The 11,980-nt window shown below is 45.2% G+C and overlaps 1 protein-coding gene across 1 annotated transcript; it reads right to left on the bottom strand.

Moving 5' to 3' along the window:
• Positions 1-2,636: 2,636 nt before the first annotated feature.
• RIT1 (Ras like without CAAX 1) lies at positions 2,637-11,232 on the bottom strand. The gene is made up of 5 exons (XM_034406993.3): positions 10,901-11,232; positions 8,660-8,716; positions 6,503-6,576; positions 5,932-6,123; positions 2,637-5,257 (listed from the first exon to the last, which is right to left on the bottom strand). Exons 1-5 carry the CDS (start codon positions 11,013-11,015, stop codon positions 5,027-5,029), a joined length of 669 nt encoding a protein of 222 aa, XP_034262884.1. The 5' UTR covers positions 11,016-11,232; the 3' UTR covers positions 2,637-5,026.
• Positions 11,233-11,980: the final 748 nt, after the last annotated feature.

Consider the following 11,980-nt stretch of genomic DNA (forward strand, 5'->3'; position numbering starts at 1 on the left):
CATAAATGCTGTTCTACTAACCTAACCAACATGTAAAATGCTATGTGTAATGTCAATATTGTTTTAATGCACATCCGGACATTCAAATAAAAGATGGAGTCACTTTATCTTTCTCGATTGTCGTTGATTTTAGCCGTTCGAAAAACGCGCAAGGATTTGCGTAATTCCCAGGCGTTGTGCTAAATGAAAAATTGGTTTGCAAAGCGATTAACTCAAAAAAAAAAAAAACGACAGGCAGAGCTCAACTTACGACAGTTGGATTTATCGCTGAAACGGCACTGAAGAAATGTGACTTTGGGACCGTTTTTCACACTTATGACCATTGTAGCACACACAGACCCCAGATCTTCCTTTTGTAACCTGACAAAGTCAACGGGGAAAACAGATTCACTAATCTCACAAATGCAGGGATTCCCTTAGAAGGTGGCAAGGGAAAGTTGTAAAACGAGACAAAACGCGCTTCACATTTTCTCCCTTGGCGACGTCAATGTTGGGCTCAATGGGGTCGTAAGTGGAGGACTGTGCCTGTGTTTTATTAAATTTATTTGCCGCCCATCTCGTCGCGAAAAGGACTCCGGATGGGCTTTCCAGCATTTAAAACAACGTTCAAAAAATATATATAGTTCTAAAACACTCAAATTGCTGTTTTCCAAAAGGCAAACGGGCTTTATTTATTTTTTTCCCTGAAGACGTTTCGCTTCTCATCCAAAGAAGCTTCTTTCACTAGTGAAGTGGAATAAAATGGGATTTTTTTTAAAAAAAAAAAATGGAATTCGTTCTCTTTACAGTTTGCAGGGAAAATAAAAAACAGGGAAGGAGGGAGGCTTCGGGATCCTTTACTGCTAAAAAGAGGGATCAAGATTACACTGGTTTTACTATTAATTTCCCCCCCTCTGCAAGCTTAAAAGCTTCCAGATTTTTTTCTCCCCCCCCCCCCCCTGCCACTTGCAAGGAGGCGGCTTAAAACCATTTTGCAAGCTCGCCTCCCGGCGGTGCCGCCAAGCGGCCTTTGGCAGCCTCGGCTACTCTGCCCATCTCAAAAGCATCTCCCACCCATTGTGTCCGTCGTCGTCCCCACGCACGCACGCACGCCGGGCGCGCAGTCTCGCCACGAAACCATTACCTCATCCTTCCGCTGCTGCGCCAGCCGCTGCCACCTCCGTGCCAAGAGGCACCAAACTCCCAGGAGAGATGGGAAATGTTTATTTTTCTTCCCTCCGACAATGGCTTGTTTTTTGAAGCCAACAAGGAAGGTTTTTTTTTTTTTTGCTCTTGCTGATAAAAAGTCTCTTGTAAAGTTGTTTCTAAACCGGTGACGGCGAACCTTTTGGGCACCGAATGCCCAAACCAGAATGCGCGTACCGTGCGTGTGTGCGCGCCGGAAACCCGAAAACCAGCTGGCCGGCACGCACATTCCTGTTTTTGGGGCGTTTTCAAGCCATTTTTGGAGACATTTGGGGGGCCGTTTTCAGGCCAAAAACAGGCCTGAAAATGGCCTGGAAACAACCCAGAAAACGGCCTGAAAATAGCCAAAAACTGGCCTGTTTTTTGGCCATTTTCCAGCACCTGCGAAGACCAGGCGTGCCAGAAACCGAAGTAGCTGGCGACGGCACATGTACCCACAGAGGGCTCTATGTGCCACTTCTGGCACGCATGCCATAGATTCGCCATCAGTTCTAAACAGCTGACTACCAAGAAATGGATTGGCGTAGATTCTAGTTTCGATTGAATTATATTTTCTCTCATAATTTATATTTATAAAGCACCAAGGACCCCCTCACATAATTACTTTTTGAGAATTTCGATAGATCTATCATACTACCGTGTTTCCCCGAAAATAAGACCTGTCTTATATTTTTTTTGAACCCTGAAATAAGCGCTTGGCCTTATTGCCATGCGCTCAAAAACCAGATTGGGCTTATTATCAGGGGATAATGTCTTATTTTGGGGAAAACAGGGTAGGAGAGTCTGGAATATTTTATTTATCCGGACGATGTTCCTTTGAGGCGCAAAATTATTCCCCCAAAATAGTATACAGGTAGTCCTCCACTTACAACAGTTCACTTAGCGACCGAAGTTACGACGGCACTGAAAGAAAGCGACTGTCCCGTTTTTCACACAACTGTTACAGCATCCCCACAGTCACGTGATCAAAATTTTCAGGCGCTTGGCAACTGACTTGTGTTTGTGACGGTTGCAGTGTTCCGGGCTCACGTGATCCCTTTTTGCGACCTTCTGACAAGCAATGGGGAAGCCAGATTCGCTTAACGACCGGGTTACGAATTTAACAACTGCAGCGATTCACTTAACAACTGTGGCAAGGAAGGTCCTAAAACGGGGCAAAGCTCACTTAGTAAATGTCTCACTTAGCAATAGAAATTTTGGGCTCAATTGTGGTCGTAAGTCGAGGACTCCCTGTATAGGGGACCAAAAATTATAAAAACATTGTATTAAAAGGACTACAGAATTTCTTGAGATAAATGAATGGTTGATTCTTGAGTTTTAATTTTAAACTTGTTGCTGTGTAGATTTCCAGGATCGGCAACTCACAATTTCACAATTCTTATTCCACTCTTTCACGCCTAAGCGTTAACGTGCACTTTTGTCGTCAATTTTCAAAGTAAAGAAACAGAAGCTCAGGCTTAAAAAAATATTTATTGTATCAAGTGCAATATATATGTGAATCATAAAAGACAGGAATTGTGTCCAAAGAAAGTGCTTAATAATCAGATGTAATCATGCTAGAAAAAAAAAAAAAGATTTCACCATTAGCACCACAAAATACTGAATTCTGCTAAGGCACAAATTAAGAAAGCTGCTTTTTAAAAAAAATGTTTTAAATTTGGCTTAAACAGCAGGCTTTGAATCCGCTACAAATGCATTCTTGCTTCAAGTCATTTTTTTTTTTTTTCTGGAATGAGAACTTGAGAAGTAAAAACAAAACAGAACTGAAATTGTGACTCCTTCGGCCACCCATGTTAGCGATGTTATTTACCCTGAAACTACTGTAGTCCCTTTTAAAAAAAAAACCTGACGTATCTACCACATTATACAGTTATGTGATAATATAAAAATTAAAAGTAAGATTTCTTCTGCTTCTAAAATTAATAGCTATGGAAAGTATCCAGCATTGTTCGTAACATTTAATTTACTAATTTTAAATACACCGTATATTGCTACAGTCAATAAAATACATTCAAAAATAACTCTTTGCTAAAATGGAATGTGATATTCCTGTTCCTCTCAACTACCAAGTTTCTCAGAGTCTATAAATACATACGTATATCAAACACTATAATCGGTAACATTTGAAAATCCAACATCATTAAAAAAAAATTACCTAGAAGAAATTTCTAAGGCTTCTTCAGTCTCTTAGGAAAAGTAAAAAAAGAAAAAAAAAGAAAGTTTCCATTGTTTTCTCTCATTCTTTAAACTTGACAAGGGGCTGTCCTATTTCCTGACTCCCTGTAAACCACAAACAATTACAAACGCTTTGTAAAAATTGCCCCAGGAACGTGTCGTGGCTACTAAAGCAGGAAGAAAGGACTCAGACCTGACACGCAGACAGGAAAGCCCTCTGTTTAAAGAGTTAATTCAATTTAAAGCAGGTTATTTTTATTTATTTTTTTGTCACGGTCACAAGATTTAAGAGACCAACTTGGGGAGGGAGGGAAATTCCACGACCTCCGAGACACACATTTCTCTTACCTTCAACCAAGGACCTTACTCACACTTTTCCATCTCTCATTCCACCTGCAAGCCTATCAAAATCTCCATAATTCATTCATGTGGACTCCATTTTTGGGGTCCATCCACAAGGCACCCCAGGGGGAAAAAAAACAGGACCCAAACTCTTTTAATTAATAAAAGCAGGTTGGCCCCTTTGGCTCAGCGTGGCCAAAAATCTCAATACTCTAACTAACCAACATGCCTTGTGAAGTTATGCTAGAAAATTTGACCCCGGTCTTCACACAAGCGAAGTAAATACCTCACCACTCTTTCTTTCTCAAACTCGTCTCCCAAATTCAATTTACCACTTGCTCTATACCGCGCTACAACTTTACACCTCCAATTCACCACGTCCCTTTCTTGCCCCTCGGCATCCCTTCCTACCATTTCTCGGAGCGCCACCCTGATGGACCGCTCGCTCTCCCCCCCCCCCGCTTGCTCTCGCACCAAACTGACGGAATCCGACAAAAATCATCCTAATCCTGTGCCATTTTATTCAAATTCGGATCTGTGAATATGATTCCTGAACATCCTCCCTGCTTTAAATCGCGTGTAACCTTTACGCAAAGCAATAAAAGGCAAATTTTGCAACCCCACTTTTCCGGATGCCACGCACGAGGGCGGGAAAGAGGGGGAACGGCCCTCTTTCGCGAAAGAGGCGGCCCCGAGAAACAGATGCTACAGCAGAAAATTTCGAAAGCGTTAAAAAGAGGCTGCGCAGTTCTTTCTCACAGCAAACCTGGCCTGTTTGCATCCCGTACCCCGAGTAGGAAATTAAAAAACCTGGTTTTTACAGTGTATCCCGTTCTGCCCGCCCCCCCAAGCCCCCCCCCCGCCGCTCCCCACCTTCGCCTCATAACACAGGGCTAAAGAATTTGGACTGCTTCTAAACGGTGTCGCCATCCCACTCCATCAAAAGCCAAGATTCCCCTCCAATCCGGACCAAACTGAAGCAAGCAAGGTCGGCTCTCCCTCACGAGGCCAAGAGATGATGGCTTGTTTGCAAAGGTGGCTAGCTTGTTTCTACGTCCATTGCTTTCTCGGCAAAGTCCGCTCGGGCTGGGTAAGGCAGAAATTGCAAGCAGACAAGGCTGTGTATCGCTGGATGCCGGAGTAAAAATGATTTCGCAGAAAAATGGCCATCTGGGATTTTGTTTTTTGGCACAGATCAGGAGTTCCGTTTACACACTCAGTACAGAGAGAGAGAGAGTTCAAAAGCTGGAGGACTATTTTGCCTCTCTCTGCAAAGCTCCCCCTGGCCTTTTTGGGTGGGGGGGGGAGGAGGAAGAGGGGGTTTTCAGGTTATGGAATTTTTCTTCTTGCGGAAGGGAGATTTCAAGGTTTTCCAAACGCTCGGACGCGGCTTCGACTTCTTCTCCAACGCCATGACGATTTCCTTCTCCTTCCGCCGGATTTCGCGGACGAGGGTGTGGAAGACGTCGTCGATGTAGTAGCGGAAGGCGGCGGAGGTCTCAAAAAAGGGGCAGCCGAACTCTTGGGCCAACGCCGAGCCTTCGTCCTTGGAGACCTTCGGGTGAAGAAAGCGCATGCGAGTGGGGACAGTGAGGGGAAATAAGGGCAGTCCTCGACTTACGACGGCTCGCTTAGTGACCATGCTAGCTGACGCTCTTTGCGAGGTTGTTCCGAACAGCTAACTACTCAGAAATTGACTGACGTAGAATCTAGTATTTCAGATGGAAATAGAATTTGCTTTTCAAAAATTTTGATATATCTATATACCAGAACTTAGAAATACTTGATTTATCCCAACCATAATCCTCTGATGCACAAAATTTATCTCCCAAATAGCAGCTAGTCCTCGATTTACAACAGCTCATTTAGTGACTGTTCAAAGTTACAACGGTACTGAAAAAAGGGACTTAAGACTGTTTTTCACACTTATGACCGTTGCAGCAAGCAGGTGATTAAAATTCAGACACTTGGCAACTGGCTCATATTTATGACGGTCGCAAAGTCCCCGGGATCACACGACCTTTTGACAAGCCAAGTCAAGGGGGAAGCCAGATTCACTTACCAACTGTGGGACTAACTTAAGAACTGCTGTGATTAACGACTGTGGCAAGAAAGGTTGTAAAATGGAGCAAAGTTTACTTCATGTCTCGCTTTGCAACAGAAATTTGGAGCTCAATCGTGGCCGTAAACCGAGGACTACGGGTAAATGTACATTTCAAGCCTTTTTACCTGCCTGAGTTGAGTTAGGTCGGACTTGTTGCCGACCAGAACGACCGGAGTCTCATCCGTACGCCGGACACGGTAGATGAGCTGTTTAAACTCCCGGACTTCGTGAAAACTTCGGCGGTCCGTGATGGAGTAACAGATAATAAACCCCTCGCCAGCTCGCATGTACTGATCTCTCATAGCAGTGAATTCGGCCTGCGGGAAGGGAAAATATGGCTTTTTTGGTTGCCAGCCAAAGAGGTTTCAGCAAGCTTCTTCCTGCAAGCTTTTTGAGGCTGGCAAAGTGCAGGAAACAGCTGGGTTTCCAGAATATTCTGGCGGGCTATTTTTGTTAAGTTAAAAAAAAACACAGTGTAATGACTGCTAGTGGCAAAGCAAGCAGCCGAACTATGGAAGCCGAGCTCCCAGTTCAATTCTGGCCTCCACCAGGAATGCACTAAGAGATTATTTTCAGTTGTCCATACAAAGCGTGCAAACTATGACATGCAACCACCCCAGAGGGCTGTTTAGAAATCACTAAAGCCCAGGAGAGGAAAAAAAACACAACAGGAAAGGCTACATGGTTGTCAAATACCTGGCCTGCGGTGTCCAAAATATCCAGATTAGCAGGTTCGTCGTCAATCCGGATCCGCATTTTGTAAGCATCCTCTACAGGGAGACACACAGGAGGACCTTCAATTTTTTCCCCATAATACACATTCAGCATTAATGAATTTGGGGGGGGGGGGGCGTGCAGACATGTTTGGGGCATTGTGCAAATATGATTTTGCTGAACACATCAACAGGAACACTGTTGACGCCTGGATTAGCAACAGGTTCAGGTAAACCAAAGACGACCAGCAAACTTCCACTGGTGACCCAGAAACGAAAGCTTCTTCTCCAGATGCTTCTCTCTCAACTCCCATGTTTCTGGGGATTTCCCCACACACCCCCAAGTGACACCTTCCAATCTGTGGCTGAGCTATGGGGGGGAGGGGAGAGAGAGAGGAGAACAGGTGCATTTTAAAGGGGATTTCTTTTTTTAAAAAAATTGTAATTTTGCAAGATGCCATGCCATTTTTATTTCATAAATGGATATGGTTAAGGTGGGCTGAATCGGAGGAGAAGAGGCAGAGCTGGGGGCGGAGTCAAGAGAGGACTCGGCCTAGAATCCTTACGCGTCCACAAACACTCCAAATCCAACCCCCCTTGAATTCCCTTAACTCTTATCTAGCATCAGTTTAGTGCCAAGACTGTTAGTTGATTATACTTTTTTTTTTTTTTTTTTTTTAATTTGATTTATATGCCGCCCTTCTCCGGAGACTCAGGGCGGCTTACAATGCGTTAAGCAATAGCCTTCATTCTTTTGTATATTTTATACAAAGTCAGCTTATTGCCCCCACAAACTGGGTCCTCATTTAACCTACCTTAGAAAGGATGGAAGGCTGAGTCAACCTTGAGCCTTGGAGAGATTCGAACCAGCAGTAAATTGCAGGCAGCTGTGTTAATAACAGGGTGCTTTAAACCACTGTAGTACCAAGGCTCTTATGTATAGGCCTGAAGTGCGTCTAGTCAAGGCCATGGTGTTCCCAGTTGCAATGGACGGCTGTGAAAGTTGGACCATAAGGAAGGCTGAGTGCCAAAGAATGGAGGCCTTTGAACTCTGGTGCTGGAGAAGACTCCCGCGAGTCCCTTGGACTGCAAGGCCATCCAACCGGTCAGTCCTAGAGAAGATCAACCCTGACTGCTCTCTAGAAGGCCGGATCCTGAAGAGGAAACTCAAATCCTTTGGCCACCTAACGAGAAGGAAGGACTCCCTGGAGAAGAGCCCAATGCTGGGAATGACGGAGGGCAAAAGGAGAAGAAGGGGACGGCAGAGAACGAGGTGGCTGGATGGAGTCACTGAAGCAGTCAGCGTGAGCTTCAATGGACTCCGGAGGACAGGAAGGCCTGGAGGAATGTTGTCCATGGGGTCACGATGGGTCGGACATGACTTCGCAACTAGCAACAACAAAGGCCTGAGCGATAAATCAGCTTAACTGGAACTGAGCATGTGGTCCTGATCCTTCCCACCTGACCCTTGCAAATTCATCAGAGATTAGGCAGATGAATGAGGAAGAGTCCCCCAGCATCTAATCCAATAGTCAATTGTTTGAATTCTAAGGGGATTTGGGGGCTGTCTTATTTTGTGATTCTAGCTGTGTGGTGCAGAAGTATTGACCCTCCTATATTTTCTGAATTAACTGTAATAGAAAGTAACAGTTCCTCGAATCCTAAAGTTTCGGTTTCTTTATTCAGGGTTCATCCGTAGCTCCTCCCCACAGGGATGGATTGAGCGCAAACGTCATTTCTTCCTTGCAACCTATCCCTGTAGACAAATACATTTCCCTTATCAAGAGTGTAAGGTCAGAGTCGCTGAGACAGCGTCTGGCAGTGCAGCCTGAAAGGGTAATGAAGAGCAGGAGGCACCTCAAATTTAACAGCAATCTCGAGAAGAGATTTACCAAGAAGACGGGAAGAAGAAGAAAAAATCCCAGAGCACTAGGACAAAACAGCCAGGATGGACTTCTTGAAATTCTTTAAAAGATTATAAAGCCTCTTCACTCTCAGCCAGCTGTCAAATCAACAGATACTGAAATGTGTTGGTATTTACAGGACGATTTGAAACAGGCTGGAAGTCCCACCAAACCCAGTTAGACAAGCCTCCATAATTAAGAAAGTAAAAGGTAAAGCAGCAGTTGGACTCACTCACCGATCGTGGGATCGTGGTCTTCTGGGAAACGGTGACTGATGAACTGCATGGTCATGGCTGTGAGGAGGAAACAAGCAGGTTAACACCAAACAAGGAGAGTAACAATGGAGATTGCTCTGAGACAATGCACTGGGAGATGATTTTGACCAGAGGTTACAAATTTAACTTGACCGGTACCCAGCAACTATCATACTGGGATCTTTAGTTTGGCCAGGTTCTAGAGCCCCGTCATCTGACAGTTTGCTTGCAAGCAATTTCAAAACATGGGCCTTGACTCTACAAATTCAGAGTCAATTCTATACATTCCATTCTGTATTTTATCCATCTTAAATAAGCTGCCTGGAGTCACAGATATGAAGAGGGTGGTTATATAAATCTAATGAGTAATCTATACACTATCCAGCTCTAAATAAACACAATTCTTATAAAAAGTTTCTGCTGGGCCAATTTTAAGAATAAATACATGGTTTCAGCCCACAATAACAAATACACAAGTCTTCGGGCTATAAATAAAAACATTCAATCATAAAAAAGTTTCTGGCATTATCAATCTTGGGATTAAACACATGGTTACAGTCCAAAAATCATAATTACAGATCTCCTGGCTATAAATAAGTACAATTATAATAAAAAGCTCCCAATATATCAGTTTCAAGAGTAAACATGTGGTTTCACCCAAAATAACATTTGCAGGACGTCTGGCTATAAATAAATACAATTATAATAAAAAGCTCCCAGTATGTTTCAATTATAATAAAAAGCTCCCAGTATGTTTCAAGAGTAAACACAGTTTCACCCCAAACAATAATGGCAATCAATTATCTATCTATGTATCTATCTATGTATCTATTGTAGCTATGTATCTATGTATCTATCTATGTATCTATTGTAGCTATGTATCTATCTATCTATCTATCTATCTATCTATCTATCTATCTATCTATCTATCGTCTGTCTGTTTGTCTGTCTGAATTGCCCATCTCCCTCATAGAGGGACTGCGCGATTGGCTTTAATTTAGTACCTTGGCTGAACCCAGTTCATTTCAGCTTGGAAACCACACCTGGCAACTGCACCCATCCTGGCTTGTGCAATAAATCACAGTTAAACCATCCCAGTCTCTGGCCTATCATGATTTATCCATTCATCACATTCCTACACCTCCCATCTCATAGGAGTGACTCCAGCGTGGCTCAAGATTATAATAATTTTTAAAAATCATAACATAACTAGGAAGAAAATTAAATGCAAAATTTAAAACTTTGTCACTAAATGCACCCTAATCGGCATAGATTAAAATGAAATTGCATTGCATGGCAGCTCTCAAAGGGTCATTTACCTGCAATACACTACATAAACATGACAAAAACATAAATAAGAAATTATGCATACACACACACACACAGGCTTTAGGGCTTCTAGTGGCAGGGAGTTCCACCAGCACTAATTCAAGGCCCAGCCTGGCCCTTTCTTGTCTCTTGCCCTCTTGTTCAAGGCCTTAAAAGTGGGGAGGGGGCTTAATGCTGCCCTCAGGAGCTGCAAACTCCCTCTAAAAGTTTTGGGATTTCTAGTGGCAGGGAGTTCCGCAGGCACTAAGCCCTCAAAACCCAGCCCGGCCCTTTCCCACCTCTTGTCCTCTTTTCTCAAGGCCGTAAAAGTGGGGAGGGGGCTTATTGTCCACCCCTAAGGCACAAACTCTCTCCCAGAGGGGGTTCCAGGTTTCTAGTGGCAGGGAGTTACACGGGCACTAAGCCCTCAAAACCCAGCCCGGCCCTTTCCTACCTTTTGTCCTCTTTTCTCAAGGCCGTAAAAGTGGGGAGGGGGCTTAATGCTCCCCTCAGGAGCTGCAAAACTCCCCTCTAAATGGTTTGGTGCTTCTAGTGGCAGGGAGTTCCGCCGGCACGAAGCCCTCAAGGCTTCCTGAAGGCATAAAGGGCCTTTTCAGGACCTGCAAAACTCCCCTCTAAAAAGCTTTGGGGTTTCCAGTGGCAAGGAGTTCTGCGGGCATGAAGCCCTCAAGGCCCAGCCCGGCTTTTTCCCACCTCTTTTTCTCAAGGCCAGAAAAGTGGGGAGGGGGCTTTAATGTTCCCCCTCAGGACCTGCAAAACTCCCCTTGAAAAGCTTCGGGGCTTCTAGTGGCAGGGAGTTCCGCGGGCACGAAGCCCTCAAAAGTCCAAATCCGGCCCTTTTCCCCCCGGCCAACCCGACTCTTTTTTTTTTTTTTTTCCCCTCGCCTCACGTACCGCTTTTCCCGACTCCGCCGGCGCCCAACATCACCAGTTTGTACTCCCGGGGTTGCCCCGCAGGCGGGCCGGAGACGATTCCAACAACCGGGCCCCGAGGCCCGGTGGGCTCCATCCCGCCTCAGAGGCCTTCGGGGCCCCTCGCGGGGAGCCGTCAACGGGCCTGGTTTTCCCTCAGGCGACGGAGCGCCTTTCCCCGCCTCATCTTCCCGCCCGCTGAGGCGGACAAAATGGCGTCGGCGCCGACGGTGCTTAGCCACGCCCAGCCTCCTCCTCCTCCCCGCTGGCTCCGCCCCCTTCCGTACGCTTCACGCCGCTCGCCTTTCCGCGAGAGCGCCTGCGCAAACACACACACACATAAACCCCACTCCGCCTCCCCAAAGAGGTCCAGTTAAGGGAGCTTACAATTCCGGTTCTCGAGCGCAACAAAGCGGGGGGGAAAGCACCCTCCGGCGGCGCGGGAGGGAGGCGGTTTCGGCCCGATGGGCTGTGTATTGAACTCAGCCAATGCACTCGAAATGGCTCCTCCACCACCACCCCTCCTGGGGAGGCGGGGAGGGTCTTCTGTGGGGGAGAGCGAAGAGAAGAGCAAGGCTGTTTTGAGGGTTCCAAAAGGTGTTGCCTTTCGATGGTGTACCGGAGGTTTGGGTTGCAATCATAAGTCCCACTTCTCTTTGTCCCTTGTGCAGCTGTAGCTCTAAAAATCAATATACATACATGCATACATACATGTTTTCCCCTTTTTCACTATAATCCCAGTTTGCTGAGGTTAAGGGGCCTCTGCATGTGGAGAAGCAGATTTTAATTCACAAGGGGTGGTGGTGGTGGGCTTCCCCACCTGTTCCAGGTGGGGGATTCCCTCCACATTCTTGCCCTGCAAAAGTCTCAAACTTGCACAAAATAACATATATTATATGCTACATATATATATAAATTATCAATATATTATTTGATTCTTTTAATTAGTTTTATTGTTTTAAACGTGGTATTATATTCTGTAAGCCGCCTTCAGTTGCCATGGCGAATAGGCGGCAATATTTATTTATTTATTTATTATATTTCTATACCGCCTTTCTCCCG

Source organism: Pantherophis guttatus, chromosome 18, assembly GCF_059756535.1.
Source record: "Pantherophis guttatus breed Tessera chromosome 18, ASM5975653v1, whole genome shotgun sequence".
In the NCBI taxonomy this organism is placed as follows: domain Eukaryota; kingdom Metazoa; phylum Chordata; class Lepidosauria; order Squamata; family Colubridae; genus Pantherophis; species Pantherophis guttatus.

Excerpts from the sequence above, each read along its gene's own strand:
- RIT1 (XM_034406993.3), bottom strand. The coding sequence starts at position 11,015 with ATGGAGCCCACCGGGCCTCGGGGCCCGGTTGTTGGAATCGTCTCCGGC. Across the intron at positions 8,717-10,900 it reads CGGCGGAGTCGGGAAAAGCG|CCATGACCATGCAGTTCATC; the intron begins GTACGTGAGGCG and ends TCCTCCTCACAG. Across the intron at positions 5,258-5,931 it reads ACCTAACTCAACTCAGGCAG|GTCTCCAAGGACGAAGGCTC; the intron begins GTAAAAAGGCTT and ends CTTCACCCGAAG.